This window comes from Colossoma macropomum, unplaced genomic scaffold, assembly GCF_904425465.1.
Source record: "Colossoma macropomum unplaced genomic scaffold, Colossoma_macropomum, whole genome shotgun sequence".
Classification (NCBI taxonomy): Eukaryota; Metazoa; Chordata; class Actinopteri; order Characiformes; family Serrasalmidae; genus Colossoma; species Colossoma macropomum.
Genome location: NW_023494801.1, coordinates 32,134,549 through 32,159,389, shown reverse-complemented (window position 1 = coordinate 32,159,389; position 24,841 = coordinate 32,134,549). Strand labels below are relative to the sequence as shown.

The following is a 24,841-nucleotide window of genomic DNA, read 5'->3' as shown; positions in this document are numbered from 1 at the left end:
AGTGTCTCAAACCATAACTATATCATGTATACCTCAGATAGTTTTAGGAGGCATTAAATGCTTTGGACGTCTGGTTCCTATCACCACCACTGTGAACTATTCTGTCTCGCTAAGTTTCTCTAGAACAGAGCACTTCATACCAAACCACTCTGAATGACTTATTTACATCTTTGAATTATGCACAAATGTTGGACAATGGATGGAATTCCCCTTTAAATTGCTGTGCAACCTTTTCATTATGTAAACATTTAAAAGTCGCTTAAATGGCTCCTCTATGGCACAGTTCAAAGAACCCTCTCTGGTAAGAGTGTACTGTCTAACTGAGTAAAAGCTGCTGCGACAGTATTAGAAGACAAAGATGTTTCTGACAGTATTAAATTAAGACCATGTGGCAAAATAATTATCCCAGCCAGACAGACAGACACAAGGACTGTAACAGGATGTGTAGAAAGCATTGGGCATAAATAACAAACTTTTTTCATGTTAAACATTATTTGGAAGACAGAGATTCTTTAGAAGTTGGAATTCTTTTTCTTTACATCTCAAACCATATTTAGGATGAACGTGTGTTTTCATTGTCCTTACTGTTATCAGCAACAATAACGTACCGGACAACCGCGTCTAGCTTTCTGTTCAATGTAATGGTTGCCCAGGTTTGTCCGACGAATAGATCACATGCTTTCTCTCTGTAGGAAAACGCATGGATGAAGTGGGAGGTGGGCTAGGGGAGAGGGGTGATGAAGACTGCAGTCAGCAACATCTTTCACATCACTCGGAAATTAATATTGAAGGGGGCGCACTGGCTAACTCATGAGAGGGGATGAAAAAGCCCTTTTTTCATTGATTGAGCAACTGCATGTGACAGATGAGAGAACCGAGGGTTGAGAGTGGCCGACTTCGTTTGAACACACCCGGTGCAACAGTTCCATGTGGGACAGTACAGGCATGTCAAGTGGTTTCACTGATAGTCATTGCATATAGTGGCATTTCATCATTTTACGAGCTGATTATGTGGTAGAGGGGAGCAGAATGTAAGGTTTCGAAACAGTAAAGCAACCAAAGAAAACCAAAATAAAGACTGAAAGCCTGCTCACCTTTGCCACTGAAACAGAAAAGCTGTAACCCAGAAACTCACATGGATAACAGGAAGGACCATGAGAAGAATGGCTCCACTAAATAACAATAAATCTCTCTCGTTTTTTTTTTTATAACAATAGGCGTATTCCAGACCCATTTAAAGTTTAAAAACTCGTTATAAGAACAATCATCATATTAAAACAGATATAAGCACGAATCCTGTGGATCCAGGGCGTCTGGATGCACGTTCCGCTTTGCTTCGCCTCCTAAGAAAGAGTGCTTTTTGGAGGAAGAGGATGGGGGGAGTGGTTATAAAAGAGAGAAATTGGCCTGTTTGGTCTCTCTCCTGACTCCCTCATGAACCTCTGTATTGTTGGTGGGTTTGATTGGTGTAGCAGTCACTCCTATGCGCTGAGAGTCTGTTGTAAAAATGTTGATCAATTTTTCAGCATTTTCTCTTTGTTGATGTCTTCCTTTAGTTTTTTTGCGTCATTTTTTTATTGTCAGCTCGGATCCATACATAGAGATTTAGGTGTCCCATATTTCTAATATAAATAAAAGATGTGTGTTCATATTTGTGTGTCTGTGGAATGCAAAGGTCAGTATGGTGTGTGCACATGTATGTGTATGTGTTAGAGGGTGTGTGTGTCTATTCAGTTGGTCTGGGCACTTATTTTTTGCTACGGGTTTGTAATACAGTGACCAGTCTGTATAGAGATATATATATATATTTATATATAATATATATATATGCCATTTTATGACATGAGAAGGTAAAGAATTTCTAGCGAAATACAACGTCAGCACAAGACCAAAGCAAAGAGGTTCGGCAAAAGCCTCCAACAGGTGAGGTAAAAACAGAAAAACCGAACACATTCAAGCCTCTACTAACACCGTTCAGCTCATCATTCACACGCACACGCATTCAGAAGAGGGGTCCACGCATCGACACGCTCTCACCGAGGAAATGTCAGGCAGTAAACTGGCCACGGCTGTTTAGGACTCGCAAGAGGAAAGCCAATCGCATCGTTCTCTACATTTGGCCTCCACCGATCAGTTTCTCTCCTCGATTAGAATCTACCAACCGAGAAGGCTGTGCCAGAAGTCAGGCGGATTCTCTCCTCTCAGCTGGATTTTTGGTCAAGGCAACAATTAACCACACCAAATCCACTGGGAAAGGGGAGAATAAGGCATATAGTCATCAGCAACACAGACCGGAACTCAAAGGCCAAGAAAAAAAAGAGAAAGAAGGTCGTGGAGGACTTACACTCTCTCCTTATCGTTTAGACCACGAATCACAGAATTACAAATAAAAAAATAAAAATGAACAAAACGCAATAAAGCATTCGATTGTTTCTCTCAAAATATTTGGCTCAGTAATGTTACTGTTGTGTTGGTTTTTCTGAGTTGTTAAGATTCCCTGTTTCTGCATTAATCACATCAGGCCTTTCTTTGTTTATGCACAGAGTATGGTTGTGTACCGTGTGTCTGTATCTGCGGATGTGTGAGGTGTGTCTGGATTGTGGTCAGATATATCGATGATCCTAGGCATGTTGATCCCTCGTTACGCATTTCTCCATCCCTCCGTCCAAGCTTTCGCTCTTCTTTCCTCACCGGAGATCCTGGCGGATGTTGATGCTCCTCTTGGCGTTCGTTTGTCCAGGAATGGGTTAGCCTTGGCTAGCAGCAGCAGGTGCTCACGCTCCCCCCCCACTTTTTTTCCTCTCTCTCACTCTTTTTCTCTCCCTCTCGCTTTCTCTCTCCTCTCAGCTTCGGGTGCCCTCATCCCTTGTTCTCTCTGTCCGTCTGTCCCGAGGGGAGAGAGCAGAAACGGGGAAAGAGCTAGACATCCTGATACGGGAGGGAAAGTGGAAAGGCTTTATATAGGAGCAGCATCTTTCTCTCTTTCTCTCCAACATTCCCTTCTTTTTCTCGCTCACTTTTTATAGAGAAGTAGTATCTCTCTCCCTTTTCCTCTCATGCATTCCCCTTTTTTTCCTTTCTCTTTGGCTCTCTCTCTCTCTTTCTCTCTCACTCATCCCCTTTCCCCTCCATGCCATCTTTCAAGCTCATGCAGTGGCCAAATCTCAGATGATCTCACTTCCCATGCACTTGGTTTATTTCCCCCCTCCCCCTCTCTCCATCTCTCTCTCTCTCGTCTCACCTGTCCATCACCCTCCTGAGCGCTCTCTCTATATTCATGCGGTGGCCCACCCGGGTCACGCCCAGGTCCAGGTAATCCTCCTTGGTGAGGGAAGGCAGGTGCGTGCCGTCGATTTCGTTGTCGAGGAATCGCTCCCTGTGCTCGGCCAGGTTCAGGTAGGCGAGCCAGTCAGCCACGTCGTACTTGGTCCAGTAGGGCAGGGGCTTGGAGGCGAAGGGTTTGGAGGGGGATGGAGGGGGCAAGTGGGGGTAACTGAGGCAGGTGGGTGGAGGGATGGAGTGGAGGGGTGGGGAGGATGTCCCGGAGAGGAAGTGAGTGGGCGAGAGGGAGCGAGAGACCACCAAAGATGAGTTTGGTGGTGGTGGTGCACCAGACGGGGCAAACAGAGGAGGAGATGGGGAGAAATAAGGGTCACCCAGAGGGTTTGCAGGTGATGGTGGGGTGATGGAGCCACGGAGGTCATAGAGGCTGCTGTAGAGGGGCGTGGTGGGAAGGATTGGGAGGGAAGAGGGGCGAGGTGGTCCCAGTTTGGGCCGATCTGAGGGAGAAATAAGTGGACTTGGTGCTCGCCGGCGCTGAGAGTGATGTGACTCTGCCTTGCGAGATTCCCGGCTAGGAATGAACTGAAATTCCAACGCTTTGGTGCGATACACAGGCCTGTGTTTGGGAGAGGTTGGGTAGGGGGCGTAAGCGGAGGAGGGAGAGACTGGAGAGTGGGAGCGAGCCGGAGGGGGTTGAGACGTGGCGGTGGGGGGCTGAGGGGATGGAGAACGGGCCCAGTCTGGGTAAAGAGGAGGCTGAGAGGAGGCGGTGGGAGAGGGAGAGAGAGCAGGCTGAGAAAGAGGAGACGGAGAGGGAGAGCGAGCCGATGGAGGGCTCAGGGCACCTGTGGAATCCTCTGAGAACCTGAGGAAAGGGGAAAGAAGAGATTAAGAGCGAGAGAGACACAATAAACACAGGAAGAGATAGACAGGGCAGTAGTTCCCCAATATGGAGTACCCCTGCCCTTCATATTTAACTGTTTTCTTGCTCTATCACACCCACATCAACTCAACAAGGCGTGCTAATTTGCTGATTAGCTGGATCAACTGTGTTAGAGTAGAGAAAACTAAGCAGGACAAAAGCACTCCAGGATCAATCATATAGAAAGAAATATATAGTGAATAGTGCTGCAGTTACCTGTGTCTGAGGAAGGACAAACAGATGTACATGGACAGTGGGATAAGCAGAAATTACAAAAAGAAGGAACAATTTAAACATAGACATAATGACAGTACGCTCACAGGGTGTAGACCCATTCAAAAGAGTGACCTGCAAGCACAGATTCATGCGTTCATGTTCCAGAAAGACATCACTACCAATGAGTAAGCAGGCAAGGGTGATGCAAATATGCAAGGACCTATTTTGGTATCACCATGTGGTCAGAAAATTCATGCAAGGTCCTTACAGATGCAATCAGTAAATAAACTTGGGGAGACATTTACATTAGTGCCATCTGGCTATTAAAGTTTGGATCACTCAGTCATGCTAAAATCACTTTTATATATACTTGTAATAACAACATGCACAGGTACTGAGTTAACCATTTGAGTTCTCAGTATTTGATTACTGCAGTCACAAATTGGGTATTCATTGTGTTTCATGATAGTAAGTCAGAGAAAATATACAGGCTGACAATTCGGTGAAATGCCAATTTGGTGTTTTAACAGGATGTGGCACATTTACTCATATTTATGGGAATGTATGTACATACAGACACAAATTCCACTTTGCTATGCCTCAACTTTAATGTGTTGCCAAGGATGTGTTGAGAATGTGACCAAGAAGACTGCTGCTTGTGGTGCGTCTTTTCCGTAAACTAGGCTAACTACTCTAGCTGATGTTAGCTCAGTCCAGAAACAGAGAAAATATAAATAATATATTATTTGTATACATAACATGTTGGCACATCTTCCACTTAGGAGAAAAGACCAATAAGACAATGATTTCCACCAGCATCCAGGATTGTAGCCCATCTGTTGCCATGAACAATTCGTGTTAGCCATCTAGCCAACATCCCTGACAGCAAGAGGATAGTGGGCCACTGTTGGCCCACTGATGGCAAAGCTGGTGGTCTATTGGCGTGCAGCTCAGCGTTTTCCGGACGGCCTACTGGAGGTTAAGCAGAGTAATAGACAAAATTCAACTTATCACTCATTTTCCACTCACAGTCCGATTTACTTATTTTTGCTTTCTTCCTTTCTTTAGTTATGCTTTGTAAATTAGTTTAGTAAATAATTTTAATCTAGCACAGTGTCAGCAACAACATTTACTATAAAATCATTTTATATTAGGCCTATTCATTATTTTTTTTTCTCTCAGTTGTTCATAAATATTTGTCTAAGTTTATTTTCTAAAATAAAAGTCTGTGTGCAGTTAAAATCTGTTTAGGGACAGTAAAAACTAGTTAGAACCTGTATGCAGGACAATAATCTGGGTGGTCCGAGGGTGGACCAGCAGTGGCAAACAGTAAGCGGGGTGCCGACCTTATCAGGCCACAGCACTGCAGAGTTTAGCGTTATACCTCAATAAACCTCAATTCAACTCATTAGTAAGGTCTTTGAGAGTTACATTAAGAGGCTGTGTTCGAAAATAACATACTGTGTACAATATACTGCATACGGCACCAGTATATTCTGTATAGACCCAATCAGAATGTTTGTAAACATGAACTTCTGGGTGCATAAGTCGCATTCAGTCAGTGGTCAGAGCAGCTCGTTTTAAGTAGACGCAAATCCAAACGTTTGCGTGGTGCCACTGTAACAGCTATTAGCATTATCATAGCAGATGAAGTGATGGCTACTTATAAAGTTAAGTTTTTCATTAAACAATGCAGTGAAAATGCGTGGCTGGTGTGTGCTCATGGTTACTGGTGAAGTTACCGGTGTGAGAAGATCAGACCAGAACGGCTTTAGTAGCACACAGGTTTATCTACGTCAACAACGGCATTAGCAGCATATAGTTTGCTAGTATTTAATAATGAATACATAGAGGCACACACTCATACTAAGGTTCATCTCTGTATTTAGACGTTTCATCACAAGATCAAAAAAACTTGTTTTCTCCAATACTTTGGTTAAATAACTCTTAAATAAGTATCAGGATTGGTACAAAACCCTGTTGTATCTGTGCATTGCTACCAGTGTTTTCCACCTGGAAGTAAGTTCTTTGTTGTTGTGATACTATACTGCATGCTACTCTTTTTAGCGACAATTATCATCATGTATTGTGTATCATACTACAGGGCGGAGACGTGACTAGACTGTACCAACATCAAAGACAGAGCCAATCAGACCAGTCTCAAAACCTGCCTCATTTACTCAGCCGTCCAATCACTGCTTAGCAACTGTTGCTAGCTGCTTTTCAGTTCTTTAGCAGGTCAGCGACCGTTATATGGTGACCAGTGAGCGGGCTTACAGGAAGGAGATTCCAATCAAGTGGAGCATGAGCGTATGTATATATGTGTACATTTGTCTGTCTTTCTCATTGTATTCAGTATATCTATATATGGGATGTAAATGTTTACAAACAGTTTGGCATGTGCACATTTATCTGTCTAAACTGTGTTTTGGAAACATTTTAACCAATGAAATCTCCTAGGCTGCATTTCCAAATACCATTATTTTAAATGCAAAACAGCACTAATTGCTCTGAATGAGCTCTGTTAAGACGGCAGACTGGAAAAAGTTCCTCCAAACTTTTTCAGAACAGGCCTGTTTTCCCATCACACAGTGAACAGGCAAAGACAACATGCAATACTCATGCATCAAACAATATATAAATAGTCCTTTGTTGCCATCTAGTGATTTTAAGTCTGAAGACCTGCATGCAAAACGAGCACTGTCCTGCAATAATGTGTTTGAAAATGTGTTTACTATTCATATCCATATGTGTCGTACTGCAAAGACCACTGGTAAAAAAATAATCACATTCCTTTTATTCCATACTGTTTATAATATACCAAGGTATATTTATTTTTGCATTATTTTCAGTTCTCCCCCCCCAAGTTGTTATTTATTTACTTTGTAGTACGCATTTAAAGCATAACCAGGAATTGCGTGAACAGCATCATAGCTGTCCCTTAAGTAATCATTCCTCTTTTGAAGGAAACATGGGATTAAAAAAAACAGGTGTTTTTACCTGTTAGAAGTGTTGAAATCTGTCCAGTAACAATGACTGCTGGTCAGAGATTTAAGAGTCTTTCTTTCTTTAAAAAAATGATTCAACATAAGCCAGTGACTTTGCATGTCTTTTCAGGTTTTTGACTGAAAATAATACTGTAAAATGCCATTACTGACAAAACTAGCACCAAAGCAAAGCAGCTGAGAGCAAACCCAGCTTTCTGTGTGTCTCTCTCACATGCACACACAAAATCTTGGAAACATGGATACGCTATGTGTCCAAAAGTTTGTAGACACCTGCTTGTCCAGCATTTCTTCTGAAATGCAGGGTTTTAATTAGAGCTGGTCAATATGAAAATATATATTGTTATCGTGATAAATTGTCATACTACAATACAGAATGCCTTTCTGAACTTATCATTTATATTGTCAGGTCTGGTAAAGCACTGTCCAACTGAATGTTTCATTATAAAGAGAGCAAAATTAGTCCGTTTAACTGGATTTAGTCCACCATGCTACGCCAAATATTTAATAATAAAATAAATAAAAAATTAATAAGAATTATTGTGTTCACTGTTTTTGATCGTATCTTTTAAAATGTAGCACTACTGGTTCTTTTTTCTCTGTTCCAACTGATCAGATGTCAGAAAAATGAATATTGTGACATTAAGTATCATGAATATTTCTTTAAGTATTGCGATATTAAATTCTTGCCATATCGCCCACCTCTAGTTTAATTAGGGAGTTTATCGCCTTTTTTTAACAGCCACTACTCTTCTGGGAAGGCTTTACACTAGATGTTGGAACATTGCTGTGAGGATTTGATTGAGCATTAGTGAGGTCAGGATCAGTTCTGGATCACTCCAACTCATCCCAAAGGTACTGGATGGAGCTCCATCACTCCAAAGAATACAGTTCCACTGCTCCACAGCCCAATGCTTTGGGCTTTAGTCTAGGTTTCTGTTTAATGAGGGTCTGGGAAACTGGCCCAAAAAGTTGAGAAAAAAAAATCTTTATAGTGTTCAATGAAAAAAATATATTTATAATAATGAATAGCATTTCTGAATAACATTTCTCTTAATGTGTAATGAATAACATAAAAAAATATCTCTGCTTCCTTTGGTCCTTTGGGCTGCTATTGAAGGTCTTGGCTAAAACAGGCTTCAAATGGTACAGGTAAGGCAACAGTAGAAAGCAACCACTTTCTCCTGATAACCAGAAGAATCGGTGGACAACACCCAACCCTATCCAGGACCGAAGAATAAAATTTCTGTAGGGGAATAGGGAGCTTTAAAAGAGCCAAATTCACTCATTAGAACGGGTGTCTACATACTTTTAAGCAAAGTGTGTGAACTGTTATACTGAGACCAGGTCGTTCTCTGACCGATGGTGGACAAAGCACATAAATTTGGTACTTCAGTGAAGGTAGAGATTCTCTTGGATAAATATTAGTAAATATGTAAGTGCTCCATTTATATTTTTACGTGTGTTAAAGTATAACAGCACTTTATATTAAAAGTACTTAGTATCAAAAGAAAAAAGTATTGCAAGATATTTTAAAAATACAAAAATCCAAACTCGTGTGTCTTGTGTTGAACAAATGAGTAAAATTTCACTTCCCATCCCGAGTTCTGGGACGGCAGGTATCTAATTTAAAAACACCACAAACAACATTACGGCATTTTCTTTAATTCTGAAAGCATGTCAGAGGTACTTGGGCCTAGTTACAGTTGTTAAGCTATGACCGCACATGTAGTTTTTAGGGGAGGGATTTAATGAAAAGTGCACTATGATTGGTTTGGTTTATTTGTTATATTGTTTTGGATTTGATGGAAAATCTAGTGTTAACTTCACAGCATTTAGCAAAAAGTGTTTCTTTAGAATATTTTACTGTGAAAAGTAGTGACATGAAAGTAAAAGTCTCAAAAAATTATATACTTTATTTATATACAGATTCTTAACAAAAGTACTTAGGCACAGAAATAAAGTGCATGTATTTCATTATTGTCCACCACTGTCACAGACTGACACACTGACACACAGTCCAGCAGTTGAACTCAACAGGCACATGTGTTGTCATAAGGCCTACTCTCTCTCTCATGCATACACAAATAAGCAGTAGATCAGTCAAGCATGGGCATACTGGACAAATGGACACATGCTTACACTCACCTGTGTCGGCTCAGTGACCGTTGTGCTCCCCAGTTCTCCATTCCTTTGCTCCTCTGTTGTAACTTGGTGCTCAGTTCGCTGATGATGCTTGCCTTCATGCTGGACACGGGAGGGTGCAGCTTACGCCCCTCCAGGTACGTCCCCCCAGTCTGAGCTCCAATTTCCCCCACCCCCTGCCCTGCCCCTGCTGACCCTTCACCCCAAAGAGGCTTCATTTCAGGGGTACGGGGCCGGTCAAAGTACATGACAGATGAGCGGGCCAATCCTTGTCCTTCCCTGATACCATAACCATCTCGAGTGCCAACGTCCTCATCCTCTCCCTCTTCTGGCTCCTCTTCTTCAGGCTCTTCTTCCTCTCGCCGTCTATGGAACGCTGGAGGAGCTGTACTAGTCTGTCTTCTGAGCTCAGCCGCCCGGCTACCCTCTCTATATCGCTGCGTCTTAGGGTATGTGGATGCAGTGCTGGCTGCTTTGGCGTTGTGCATTTCAAAGGTCTGTCCATCCAGGTAACTCATGTAGGACTCCAGGAAGTCTGCTCCGCTCATCCTGTCGCTCTCCACTGCTCCTCCTCCTCTCTCTCCTATGCCAATACCTCCCATCCCCGCTCTCTCTAACCTCTCTCTCCCACTGAGTGCTAGGATGTTGTCCAGATGGTGATCGCTGCTGCTGCGGCTGTCTAGCTCCTCAATCCCAGAGTCCACCACAGTCTCCTGGGACTCTCCACTTTTGCCTGATGCTGAGGTTGGTGGTGGGTGGTGCTCGGCGCTGGCCCTCCTACTCCCACTTCCCGTGGCCACAGTGGAAACAGTTGCCATGCGCTGGGTGTGCATGGTCACGCCGATGCTTGAGGCAATGCTAGCGGCAGTGCTAGCGGCAATGCTAGCGGCAGAGCTAGCCGTGGTGGTTGTTGCTGTGGCACAGGTTGCGGTCGTAGATAGGGTAGCGGTGCCTCTCAATGGGGCTGATGTGACACTGGCTGAAGAAGCAGTAGGAGGTCCCCGGTAGGCGGGGGGAGCTGGGATTGAGATGGGCGGAGGTGTTGGAGAAGAAGAGCGGCCAGTTATGGGAGCGTTGTTGTAAAGATGATGGGACTGGGCTAAGCTAAAGGGTCTGTGGTAGGAGGTGGGCGGAGGAGGAGGAGACACAGAGGGAGGTGGAGGAGGGCCAGAGGGCTGCAAGGTAGAAGGCGAAGGAGGCGGGGGAGGGTTGGGAGAAGATGGAGAAGGAGAAGGGGCAGACTGGGTTAAATTAGCCACTTCACTATCATAAGAAGTGAGACTGGAGGCGGTAGAGTCGCCGGCCTGTGGAGAGGGCAGTGGTGTGTGTGCGGGGAAGCCGGTCATGAAGGCGTCTTTTTGGGGGGGTGGTGGTGGAGGGGGTGGAGGAGGTGGAGGGGGATGATGTTGCTGTTGCTGCTGACGAGTAGCTAGATTATTAGCCATCATCCCAGAATAGCCCACTTCACGATCAAAACTGTTAGCAAACTCTAGAGGAGGTGGGAGAGGGTCAGCAAACACAAACTCGTCATCTGCATCCACAGATGGAGCAGGAGGAGGAAGGACCATAAGGCCCATGCCACTGGTCCCCTCACCCGCAGTCCCTGCCCCAGCTGGGTGGGTGCGTGTCGCTGTGGGTGGAGGAGAAGGAGGGGTCAGGGACAAGATATATGCTCCAGCCTCACTTTCCATTCTCAAAAACGATGGTCTTCGAGGCTGCTGAGTAGTTGACTGTAAGGACGGCTGTGGCTGCTGCTGCTGCTGAGTCTGAACTCTTTCCATCTCTCGCTCCCTTTCTCTCTCCCTTTCTCGTTCCCGGGAGCGCTCCCTCTGCCGCTCCCTCTCCCGTTCCTTCTGTGTGGGCTGGTAGTGCTGAGACTGGTAGTGGTGTGTGTGAACTGTTTTGTCCTCAGAGAATCGTACTCTTAAGCCTTCCCGGGAAGAAGGTGCAGCTCCAGCTGCCTCTCTCTCAGCCCGTTCCCCTGCCGTTCCTTCATCTCCCCACCCTCCCCCTGCTCCTCTCAGGATTCTGGGTGATGGAGGCCGGGTAGAAGGGGTGGTGGCAGCTAAAGAAGAGGAAGTGACAAGGTATGAGGAAGAGCTGGAGGATTGAGCGACGGAAGAGCTGATGGAGGAGGATGGAGCTACAGAGTGAGAAGGAGGGAAGGCCCCCACGCTGGAGAGCTGGCGGCTGAAGTGGTGCTCACCCCTCTCCCTGCGCATGCGCCCGTCATCCTTCAGGGCACGCTCCCGAGCAGCCAGAGCAAGTCCCAGAGGAGATGAAGGGTCCAGGACCTTCCCTGTCAGTGGGTGGATGAAAGTGGTGGGAGGAGGCTGCTGCTGCTGTTGTGGCTGCTGACGGCTGCCTCCCAAGTAGAAGTCAGCAGGTACAGACTTGGGCTGGTAATCCCCTGGTGGAGCGGGAGTGGAGTACTCAGGTAGGCCAAAGGCAGGTGGCATGCTACGAGCATGGTGGATGAAAGTGTCTCCTGAGAACATGCCCTCATCTATAGACTTGGAGGGCCTCAGGCGAGGTGAAGGCTGGGAGCTCAGTGACTGCTGCTGGGACTGCTGTGACACTTGGCTCCTTCCTGTTCCTCCTACTCCAGTGGTGCTGGCCAATTCCTCCTCAGCTGAAAGGAAAAAAGATGCGCTCTTACGCCGAGCTTCATGGAAGCGCTCGCGATCTCTGCGGGCTGCTCCTACAATGGCAGCACCAAACTGGCTGGTAAAATCAAGGCTCTCCTGGGCACGGAGAGGTGGAAGCGATGGGGGTGGAGGAGCAGGGACAGAGGGTGGAGCAGGAGGGGGCATGGTGGGGGCAGGTGGTGGCGCTCCTGGAGGAGGTTTGGAGATTTCGCTTTCTCCTGGAGGTGGTGGTTCTGCTTCCACGCTGCTTCCTTGGCTACTGCGTCCACTGCTGCTGGTAGAGGGCGCTTTGACAATGATGGTAGGAATGGGGATGGAGCTCTTCTCAATAGAGTCTTTCCCTACTAGCGTACCTTGGCCAGAACGGAGATCTTCCACCTTAGATTGCTTGACCAGGGGTCCCTTGCCTCTACGTACACCTCCTTTTGGGACTCCAGCTGCAGACGTTGGTCCTGCTGCACCGCGCTCTGTCCTTGTGGGCTGGCTCTGAGCAGTCTGTTGCTGCGGGATCACTGTGGCCACACTGGTGGGTGGGACCGCATTGCTGTAGCCTCTCCTCAAACCAGCCGTTCGAGCTCCTGCTGCCCCTCCAGCCCCTGCTGAATCTCCTGTGTAACCCATCACCTTCCTGGAAGCAGTCCTGCTGGGGACGGAGGGGTGAGATTGGGCATGAGAGTACGAGGTTGCATGGTCTGCAGCTGCAGAGCTTGTAGGGGGTCCAGGTGACCTATCTCTGGGTCCGTGAGCAAAGTGAGATGACTGGGAGTAAAGCTGATAGTGGGTCGAAGTGGAGGTAGACTGGGACACAGAGACCGAGGGCTGCTGGGATGCCTTGCCCCTCCAACCCAGAGGGGGCGCTGAAGAGAAAGGGGGATCAGGGGGTGCCGTGGTTGGAGGTGGGGGGATGTCGTCTGGCCCAGGGACCGAAAGGCTTCGTGCAAACTTCATGGCTGGAGGATGGAGGAACTGCTTCTCCTCCTCAGGAACCCCTGGAGAGTAAGAGATGCAAAGAGTAAGAAGGAGGAAAAAGTGAAAAAGAAAAAGGAAATAAAGGAGCTAGAAATGGGAAAAAAAAGACAGAACTCTAACTTTTGAATAGACATGAACCAATAGAATGAAAGAGTCAGAAAAATACCGAATGAAAGAGAAAGAGAGTGATAGCGAGAGAAAACGGTGAATGAGAATTAAGAGGCAGAAAATCAAATTAGCTGTATAACCACTGAAACTGAAATGGAGTCCATCTTGTAATACTTCTGCTTGTCTGTCTGTCTGCTTGTCTACCGGCTTGCCTGTTTATCATCATTACTGGCACAGTATATAGTATACCTGTCTTCCAGCATAAACAGGTGAAGGTAAGACTCTCTACTGCAACAAAGCAGCCTTTGTGTCAGTACATACCTGTGTTAGTTGCAATGTGTATGCATGTGTTACAAAAACACAAAAACTGTGTAGACAGGACTTGTATCTAAAGAGAGAGACACAAAACACAGTAGGCAGCGGTCTAGTACTACAATGCAGCATGCATTCACAAATTAAAATAATAATTTTAAATCCAAACAGAATTCCCCAACACAGATAAATGGAACAGTACGATATCTAATTTTTTAGACTGGAAGGCTTGCGCCATAATCACCAAGCTATAGTTTTGAATCTCCAGCTAAACACCAAGAGAGTTGGTGTACATTATACTCAATTTAACTTCATTAAATCACACATTGGCCTAGTCGTACTTTCACTATGCACTTTTTAGAAAGTCCTCCCTTGTAACTCCACCTTGCTGGTGTACAGTTAGAGACTGGACACTGTAAAAAAAACAATTTGGTGTTTGTACTAAAATTGAGTAATCTGGCTCCCCTAAAAATTTTGATTTAATTAAACTCAAGTTAAGAGAATGTAAAGCGCATATTATTGCTCTTTTAACTTTATATCTGATGCTCAATATACTTAAAATATTAAGGGTAGTCAGGTGACTTGTTTTTTAAAATTAAAACAGTGATTCTTGTTTACAGTGTAATCTTCTGATGCACAGTTTGTGTTAACCGTCCTCTAGCCCTCCATCAACGATCAGTTTCTGACAACTACTCTTTGCTGAATATATCTGGGTTGTGGACCACTCACAACTTTGCAGTGGCATTTGTGCCTGATACACATATGATATACCAATGATCAGTGATCAATGGGCAGCAACAGATGTGCTGTCTGTAACTGCACACTGATATAGTGGACCTATTAGGCACGTGAAGCTCATTCAGTGGTCACTGAGCAGAAGTACAAGGAAGGGATTTCTATTAAAGTGGGTGGTGAATGTATGTTTGACATAAGCATTATCTAGACAATATTTTGCAAACTCACTTAGCAAAGGGCTAATAGTCAAAAAGCAGTATGCTAAGGAGTAAACCTGGGTAGTAAAAAAACAGAGTGTACTGATTTTGGTCAGTCAATAGAGTGACTGCACTACAAAGATGTGCTTCCCAAAATCCAGTCTAACCCCTTAGTCAAGCTGCCACTCAGCTATACAGCAAGCTGCAAAAGCATGGACGGTATTTTCAGGTGTGCTCTATCATCCAATGTGGAAGTCTCTGGGACAGAGGAGTGATAGCAGCCTGGTATGAACAACCCTGAAACTTGTGAGAGTTCACCTTGTTTTCCTCCAGTGATTCAGTCTGGCATCCGTCACTAGCAAACCATTTGCATCCATGTCAATCTAAGAAGCTTCACCATTCGTCTCAGCCTCGAACGCAGTTGTTAACAGAACCATCCGAGCATCAGAACATATTTATTTGTCTGACTAAAAAGTATCCAGACAAATAGCTCCCAAACAGGATGAAGTCAGACTGAATGAATGGAGCAAAATGATGTGAAAGCTCACGAGATTCAGGCCTTTTTTTTCTGTAATTTTGACGCCAGGCTAGCGCACCCTGAGTCTGGCACTCTAGAAGCACAGGCACCACGGACAGACTGCACCATGGCGGAACGGACAGACAGGTGAGCAGACAGACAGACAAGCAGACGGACAGCCTCACCGATGGACTTCTGTCGCAGCATACCGTGCTGGGGGGCGTGGCCAGACACAAATGGGCCACGGTCGTAGCCCAACCCTGCCCCAGACGACGTCAACCCCATCCCTGATTGGTCGTAATTTGTCTGGTAAAGAAAAAGGTTGGCGGAGGACGTTAGAGATTTGTTATTTTATAGAAATTCACTGCTTTCACTGCAACATTTTTCTTTAAACGGTTAAAAATGTTCAAAGCAATAATGCTTTTGACCACCAGAGGGTGCTTTAGCTCTGAGCCTGTCCATCTCAAGCACTTTCAAAAACTACACAGATGGCATTTTCACTTGTAGGTACACAAGGACTTTTTTGCTTAGTAGCATCTTTCTGTTCATGACTGGCAAAAACTTTACTGTACTTTTCAAGAATTACACTGAACACAGTTTGTAAAACAGCACTGCTGGGTGTTAATAGTAATGCTTGTTGAAATCTTCATGTATACACTCAACAAAATATACGCCCAAAACAGACACACGTACATACACATACTACACACCTCATTGTAAAAGCCTCTGCCTCTCTCCCTCTTTGCCCCCTGAGCCCGTGGTACTGGTGTCTCGTTGGTGCTGATGGTCTGCTGTGCTGCGGCTAAAATCTCATCCAGTTTATCTGAGAAAGTAAGAAAAAAACAGTTGCAGGGTGGGAGGGTGGTCTTACTTAATAATACATGTTTATGTATTTGATTCCCCAAAGGTCCACTTATAATGTTTGTGTCAGTTTCTGTACCAAAAACATCTGTAATTAATTTGTACATGGACATTTTCTAACCTCTCTTAATGGCTTATAATTAAACAGGCTATGCTACTATGTCTTTAAGACTCTATATATATATATATATATATATATATATATATATATATATATATATATATATATATATATATATATATATATATAGTATTTATATATAATATTTATACATCTCCAAAATGATAATTTTACAGGACAAGGCAAAAACATTCTTTACTTTTAATGTAAATAAATGAAACCAGACTTTTTTCCAAGTATATTTTGGCCATTTTTTGTTGGATCATTCTTCGGGAAATTTACACACAATGTAAAAGGCATCAGGTATGTACAAATTTTGTCAAAAACTGAAAAACGATAAAACGGAGATACAAGGTTTTGTTCCAGTAGCAGCGATAGATATGCGTCTGTAAATGTGTCAGTTTTCATGATATAAAACCTGTGAATTCAAAACAGGCTAGTTTTGATGCTTAGTTTCCATGTATGGACTGTTAAGACTGGGGATTTAGTTTTCCATGATATGGACCTTTTAAAGGCCTATAACCTTTCTAGCAGGTTTAAAGACTTTAATGTTTAACTTAATGTAGAAAAATTTAAGTGCTTACTAGATACAGAGCAATGACTAATTAATTCAAACATTGATTACACAGCAAACACCCAGAATTTCTTACTCAAAGCCATCTGATAGACTGTCCTCTTCTTCTCTGTAGCTTGTGAGGATTCGAACTCTGTAAAAATCACAGAGGAAGAACACACACACACACGCATATGGTGACTCCTGCCAGTGGATGCGGCCCATAAACATATTTACAGGCTCTCTCTGAGCTACAGGGAGACGAGCGCTTTACCTGATTTTTTTTTCCATGGGGCTGAAGCTGTGAAGAAGCAAACGGAGAGTGTGAGGGAGACTCAGTCACAACACTACCGTAGCAGCAGCGCTGTATTTGGCATGCAGGTGGCAGCTACAGCCCTACTGTTCTTACTATGAACAAGAGCAGACATGCACAATGCTGCAGTAATTACATGAAGCTGTATTCACACACACACACACACTCAAGGTGTAACCTTTCAATACAGTACTGAAAAATAAAATGTTGCCGTTTTAAACTGTGTATGGAACTGTAAAACTGCATCGCTCATACGCACCATGGCCTCTTTTGAGGGTCTCTCATTTATCATCTCAACACAGTTTTAACAATAAATGGTCTTAAACGCTGGAGTTAATGTAGAACTGCTAATTCACTCTTTAACCCTGAAGATCAGCGCAGACTGCTGGTCACCATAGCAATGCAGACAACAATCACGGCTAGCTAGTAGCTAACGAAAAGGTAGAGAAAAAGATTTAAGACAAATATCGAAAGGGGGGGAATGGACATATTTGCATTAATAATCACTCCAGCTGCTTTCCTAAAACGTTTAATCTGCAACAAGAGACTGTCAAACACTAAAAAAGTTGTAAAGGTGAAGTCAGCACCTTTTTTTCTGCCAGTTTCATGGTCGAATTTTCCCATTCCACCTTAAATGATGCCTCATGTACCTACATGTGCATGTAATATTTTATAATATTACAAAATAAATAACAAAGTCCTAACAGTCCTCCGAAGAGGGGGGGGGAGTGGGGGGTGTGGTTGGCGGGGAAAAAAAAGAAACAAAAAAAAAGATTACTCAGGCACCGTCATTGAGAGACAGCTGAGAGTCAGCTGAGGCTGAGAGACATTTTACAAAAAATATTCCACGTTTGAGGTAAAGTTTCCTGCCGGAGATGCGAGAAAAGCGTCTATAGCTGAGCTAAACATTAAAGCAGAGCAAGTGTGCATTTCTGTTTATAATACATTTTTAGCCTTTACTAGTTCATCAGCACATACTGAGACATATTTACAGCCAAGATGGTAAAATGGACATAAAATGGTGTGGCTCCTAAGATGGTTTGATTTTTGTAGAAAGGACAAAATGGCTTTTCTTAAGTTTTAGGTTACCTGTTCTAGGGGTTGTGATTCTTGGGGTTTATTTTGGAATATATTAGCAGACCCCTTTAGAATCAAGACATTTTATATTCATACATAAGATATCAAGAATAGCACTGAACCTGAAAATATGTATATTGTTACGACCCTATTACAAATAAACTCATTCTTACATGGTAAACAGAACAATATCACACTATTTACATAAGACAATATAAAAGCACAGTATGCACACAGACTCACCCTGTATACACTCAAAAAAGTACACAACCATAGATACTGCAGTAGTTAGTTAGGGGTGGGCAACATCTCAATAATATCATATCACAATACCAGTCATTTTCACAAACTACTTTCACAAAATAATTTCATGAATCACATCACAAATTCTTGATAGTGATTTTTATTCAACGTTTTACACACTACACTGCACTTAATTCTATTAATCAGGCCTAATTATGCTCTTTGTGTAATGAAATGTGCAGCTGTTCAGTGTTCTTTAAGTACTGATGATATCCACGCTATGCTCACTGTTTATCATGATAAAATGTATCACAATAACAATAAACCTTCATCATATTGCCCACCTCTAAGTACAGTTTAGCAGAAATGCAGCAATTTCTTACCTCTGTCGACTGCATGGCATCAGCCAGGCCAGGCAAAGAGAGGAAAGGGGTCACAGGTCAGGGGTTAGAGCACTAAGACAACTACGTGTGGAACACAAGTGTACAGGAAGGGTTCAGAAGAGGCACGAGTGATAGTGTCAGGTGTGTGCATGTCTGTAGTGAAAGGTGACTGCCGGCTGTTTATGAAGATTATTTTTTATGTTAAATTTTCTATTCACAGTTTTTTAGGTTTATTGGGATCTACGTTCTAAACCTTTGCATTAGTTTCAGGCACAAATGGGAAGCATTCAACCCACATGTTACGCATGAAAGTGATGCAGGAGTCTAGGGCTGGATCCACGAAAGCTGCCTTAAGAAAATCTTGCAAAGTTTCTTAAGACAAACACTAAGAAATTCATAAGAATGTTCTTAAATGCAATTCTCAAAAAAAACTTAAGAAGTTCTTAAATATGCTCTTAAAATAATCTAGGTTATTTTCTTTAAATTTTCTTAAAATTTATTTTAAAATTTTGTTTTTTTTATGTAGGCTATGCAGCATTTTACCATGTACCATAAGTGATGCAAGATACTTAAAAAAAATAAATCAAACCAAGTGTTTAAAAAAAGAGCAAACAAGATCTAGAGGTGATGGTGGACAAACAGCCAACAGGAAAAAATCCTCATTGGAAAATATGATTGTGGGGTGACGGACGAGGATGAGGAGCAGCAGAGACAGCGTCCCTGATAAAATGTGAGGTAAAGAACACATTTAAGAACATAATATTTTCAAGAACACTGTTCTTAGAATTATTCTTAAGAAAATAGTTAAGAAAATAAGATAATTCTTAATACATTTTTGAAGAATAACAATTTCTCATAACTTGTCAAGTTACAAAGTTAAGAAAGTTAAGAAAAAACACATTTAAGAAGATTTTCTTTTTTAAGACACTTTGGTGAATCTGGTCTAAACGTGCATTTTATGGACAGGCTAAAATGCAAAATTGAGGTTCACTGATAAAGTGGGTGGAGATATTACATGTGTGGCTAATTTTTGTTCGCCTCTTAAAATCACCAATAAATCTGTTTCAAAAGGTGTGTTGTTGTGAGAATTCCTTGAACAACCGCAGCACACATAGTGGTCAGACAGTGGCAAGAGCCTCAAACACGAGCTGAAAAATATTTACCATCAGAATCACACTGTTTAAACTTCCAGATGCACACGTTAGAAGATACGGCACAAAGCATGCTGTGATGTGACTGCTGAAAGTGCATGGAGTCTGTGTTGTACTTTGACAAACACTACTTTCTTTAGTAAAATAACACTCCTGCAGAACGTTTTGGTGTAAAATATCTCAACTTATTAGCATATCTATCTCTTCATTTTTGAACTTTCATTATTATACTTTTTGTCTCCAGCTTGCTGATGGCCTCTTTTAAACCCTATGCTTTACGAGTGAGCAGTTAGTGGGCCGAGCTACGTGCAGTTTGCGTGATTAGCTGTGGTCTTAGTAAACTGAACGTTACTTTCAGATGCATTGTGAGTGCATCAAGGCACATCTGTGCTCGTATGAACATCCAGCCCACTGTCTGCTCAAACACATCAAAAGAAAACTTATGTAGTGATGTAAAATTTATACACTTTTAAAAAAAAAAACAAACACACAAAACATCCTGTAATTCAAACCCACGCATTCAAACGTAAACCTGCCTGTCCATTACAGCACTGTAGCTGATCTCGTAGTGCGATATTTCTGCAGGAGAGATCACAGCTACCTCATTGCATGGCAGCCAGGAGAGGTGGGACACTGCAGTGCACGGAGAGGTGAGAGGGTTGAAATAAGGTGAGGGAGCCTCAGCTCTATTAATTCAGCGCATTAGAGTAGGCATATGGCAGAGGGTGACACGTCACTAGCATGCATTTAACACCTGACACTTATTTATAAGGTTATGAAGACACAGAGACAAAGGGCGGATAAGCCGACCGCTCGCAAAGTCCCCGGCCGAAGTTACTGCGCAGTCTACACGAGGTTATTGCAGACAGTCGACGACTGTTATTACATGCAATCTACACAAGACTGTTTCATACAATCTACACAAGATTGTTAAATAAAAACCAACACACGATAATTTGATTCACCCAGACAGACTTAAAGGAATAGTTTGTTGGAAAATTAACTCAATTTTCCTCTTATCTCAACTGTTGTCCATCAGCCAAGATACGTTCGTATGTTTAGTTTTGCGATGAAGCTACGATGCTAAGCAGTGGAAGTTTATGCCCCACCAACTTGCACTGAAAGATCTATATGCCTACATCATTGTGCACTTGTCTTTAACTGTGTCAGGTATAAAAAATACAGTACAGAAAAAAAAAACACAAAACCTACTTTACTTTTAATGTAAGTCAATGGAACCAGAATTTTTTCTAAATCATTTTGGGCCGTTTCTTTTGGTCCATTCATCATGAAACAATGTAAAGAACATTAAGTATTTTCAAATTATGCCAAAAACTGAAAAACGACAAAAATCGATTGTTCCGACAGCAGCGACAAGCAAGTCTATTTGATATTATCTGAAAATCTGACACGGTTTGAGTAAGTGTGTTACTGGCTTAGACATGCAGTTTAAACAATGCTATTTGGTGGGGTATAAGCTTATGTTACCATTTAGCTATGTTGGCTTTGTAGCTACAGTGCAAAACTAAACTTCAGATACCAAACATGTCTCAGCAGTAAGTGCTGCACGATATGGACATGCTGTGTAAACAGAAATCTAGCAAACCTCTCCTGTTTGAATTTGTAGCCTGCAAAATTGTGAGCGAATTCCACGAGGAGCTTCAGTCGGAAAGATACGGAGCCCGCTGGGGACATGTCGTTTAAATAAAAATAACGTGTGGCCATGACCTAGTAAGGCATGGGAACGACATAATTAAGTGGTGGCTACAACTTCGTAAGGTGTGGGAATGAGATAATTAAGCCTTGACCAGAGCTTAATAAACCATGATCTCGTTCCCACGCCTTAGTAAGTCATGGTCTCAACTTACTTATCTTGTTCCCACACCTTGCTAAGTCGTGGCCACGCATAATTTTTATTTAAACGACATGTCACCAGCAGGAATGTTGTCCAACATCAGTGTTTAACCTCACAAAAGCTCTTCTGGCTGAATGGGCAAAGATTCCCGCAGACACTCTCCAAAATACTGTAGAAAGCTTCCCAGAAGAGTGGAAGCTGTTACAGCTGCAAAGTGGGGACCAACTCTATATTAATGCCTATGGATTTAGAATGGGATGCTCCTGTAGATGTAATGTGTAGGTGTCCCAGTGTAGTTGTGAGTCTTTTCTGAGCTGTACGTGTGTAGTTTGTGACTGGCCATTCAGCTAAGCAGGTTAAGTGGCTTATTCTCCAAATGGGAAAGCAGGGTTCAAGTCCAGCACAAGTAAACCTTTGCTGGAGTTCTAGTGCTCATTCCTCCCAATCTACGCACAGCTGGTGCGCACGTGTGAGCTAATTTGATCTATTTTGTCATGACAGCCATTAACTATGTGTTTACAGCAGAAACTCACTTCATAATAACAATAAATTTTATCATGCAGCCCTGCTTAGCAGGTCACGACATGTGGAGTAAAGGGGAAAACTGTGTGAATTTGATTTTTCACCTAACTATTGCTTTAATGTTGATATCTAATCATGCATCTCCTCTGTTAACACTGTGATAGAAGCCGTGTGGCTGCCATGTGCTACGTTCACGACTGTCCTTGTCTGCTGAAAGCAGCTTTTGCCTGCTGTGAACTGGCAGCTGCTAATTAGGACTGTATTTAGGACCGAGTCCACGCCTCACTGTGCTACGACTGGGGATAATTAAAATCCAAAAACCCAGCAACCTCGTCCAGACACGCTACACACTCCGTATAGTGGACTGGAGACGTGCGTTGGGGAGGTGTTGAGGTCTGAGAGTGTGTTTGTGTTTTAGGACATGCTGCATGTGGGTTGGAGAAGAACTCCAAAAGCTGTGTGAAGAATTGGGTTGTAGAGATTGACAAAGTGAAGCATTTGTGAGCCTCTACAGAAGATCACAAAGGGATTGTGGCTGGTCAACTGAGCTCTACTGACTCAGTATCACTGAAAAGTTTGGACACACATGAACGTATGGCCTGCGATGAACCGGCGACCTGTCCAGGCTGTATCCTGCCTTCCGCCCAATGACTGCTGGGATAGGCTCTAGCTCCCCCCACGAACGAGGAGGATAAGTGGCTTGTGTGTGTGTGTGTGTGTGTGTGTGTGTGTGTGTGTGTGTGTGTGTGTATGGCTTGTTTTTATAACCTGAAAGACAGGCTGATCTAAAGGCTTATACTTGTTTCTAAGACAAATATAAGTAGTAACAATCTACAGTACTGTGCAAAAGTCTGAGCCATCATATACAAATAAACAAATAGTGTAAATTACAAGACTTTTTGTATGTAAAAAAGCTTGGCTAGAAGAACACAGTTAGATAAAGGGAGATTCTGCTCTTGATTTCTCGCTGACCTCCAGCTATTGAACAGATTTGTACACGTGCCGTCAGCAGCACCTGATTTGATTTAATGAACGACTGATTAGATAACTAGGTATTGCGTGGTAACTGTAAATACTGGAATTCCTTGAGGAGAGCTTTGGAAATAGTTAAGCTAACACATTCACAGAACAATCACAATGGATTGTTTACTTTCTTTGTATTTAATCTAAGGTTAGCGGGTTTTTTTTTTCAACAAATAAATGCTCACCACCCAGATAACGCTTTCTCAGATGCCGAAGACTGCACTGCACTACACAGCACTGTATGAATTTATATACATACAATTGTATACATTGTGATTAATCACATTAATTTGTTTAGTTAAGTGTGATTTGTACTGTTTTTCTCATGAAAGATTGTTTTTTATTTAAAAAGCAGTGCATTTTGTTATAGCTATATGAACGGAAAAAATAAGCTTGATCAGATTGTATCTATTACCTTCAATAACTCAAAAACATAATCGTCAATGCAGGGTTCACGTGAACCTGAACATGAAAATCATGTGAAGGCAGGGTGAACATGGAATTAAGGTGATCAGTTTCCAATTTTCATCACCACATGCATGTTCCATCTTCTGCAACTTTAGCCCTCTCGCTCTTATACCACTACATTAGGTCTTTATTTCGACTTTGCTGTTGCTTTTGTTAGTTTGCTGGTAGTTAATTTATCCTCAGGTCTCCCACGAACACTGTCAAGCATAGTCTGCCGAAGTGATACCTTCAGGGCCTCATTCTCCAACATCTTCCTAAGCTGTTTCCTAAATGTGTTCTTGAGAAAGGTCCTAAAAAAGTCGTAAACCACAGATTTGTTTGCATGTTTGCGGTATTGAGTGTGTGTAGATTCTGTTCTTATCTAAGTAAGATCCCAAATGAGAAAACATTGGTGAATGTTGGAAGCTTTGTAAAACTAGTCTTAAGAAAAAAATTTTCTTAATAACTTTTACATCAGTTGTGCATTTTGCCTGTAAATGATACTTCAGACTCAATGTACTTTAGTGGTATACAGCAGATGGAAAAACTGGTTTTATCAAGGTATTAATGGAATTTGAAACTTTCAAAGCTATACTTGATTAAGAAGACTATAGTTGCTGAGTCAGCCAGAGCAACATTTCAGAGTGGAACTATGGACAGTTCACAAATGCGTTATTGGTGCAGATAATGTGTTAGCAGTGTTTAAAAAATTGTGGTGTTAATTTACTGTGTTTACATTAACGTAATTAATGTAGAACGTTAAAAAAAAAAAGTTGTAAAACGTTGAACCACAATCATTATATCATCCTAATAACTGTGTATGACTTGTTGCATGTCTGGCCTTGTTAATGCGTCTAAATAGTCCTATTTGGAAGAAGGCCAATATTTTTGATGGTAGTAATTCCTTATGTGTTTTGATGTCTACACTGTTCTTCTAAAATGTGTAAAACAGTACCCTTTCTACGAGTAGGTGAGTCCAAACTTGTGATGTGTTGTGTAGGTTATGCCTGATCTGAGTGTGTGTTCGCCCTTAATGGCAGCATGTCTTGTATTAAAGCTCATTAGATTAGGGAGACGGTTCTGATCTGGGATTTGCCATCATCCTCCTGCCGCCTCTCCACCCCACACCGAGCATGCTCAGAACCAGTCCAGCCCAGCCAGCACACAGTCTCCCTTTCCAGCAACGCCCACCCCCTGCAGCGTTACTACGGCAACGCACACACACCGTGGCCGCTC

The 24,841-nt window shown here is 42.8% G+C and overlaps 1 protein-coding gene across 1 annotated transcript in view; it reads right to left on the bottom strand.

The window, feature by feature from the left end:
* Window positions 1-1,529: 1,529 nt before the first annotated feature.
* shank1 (SH3 and multiple ankyrin repeat domains 1) overlaps window positions 1,530-24,841 on the bottom strand; it is a 204,788-nt gene continuing 181,476 nt past the window's right edge. The window contains exons 20-28 of the mRNA XM_036589679.1: window positions 18,608-18,616; window positions 16,866-16,892; window positions 16,689-16,745; window positions 15,767-15,879; window positions 15,242-15,362; window positions 9,574-13,207; window positions 4,421-4,426; window positions 3,242-4,147; window positions 1,530-2,928 (exon numbers count right to left, since the gene is read on the bottom strand). Of these exons, the coding sequence (XP_036445572.1) occupies window positions 2,844-2,928; window positions 3,242-4,147; window positions 4,421-4,426; window positions 9,574-13,207; window positions 15,242-15,362; window positions 15,767-15,879; window positions 16,689-16,745; window positions 16,866-16,892; window positions 18,608-18,616 (4,958 nt within the window). The 3' untranslated portion in view covers window positions 1,530-2,843. The remainder of the gene's footprint in view (window positions 2,929-3,241; window positions 4,148-4,420; window positions 4,427-9,573; window positions 13,208-15,241; window positions 15,363-15,766; window positions 15,880-16,688; window positions 16,746-16,865; window positions 16,893-18,607; window positions 18,617-24,841) is intronic.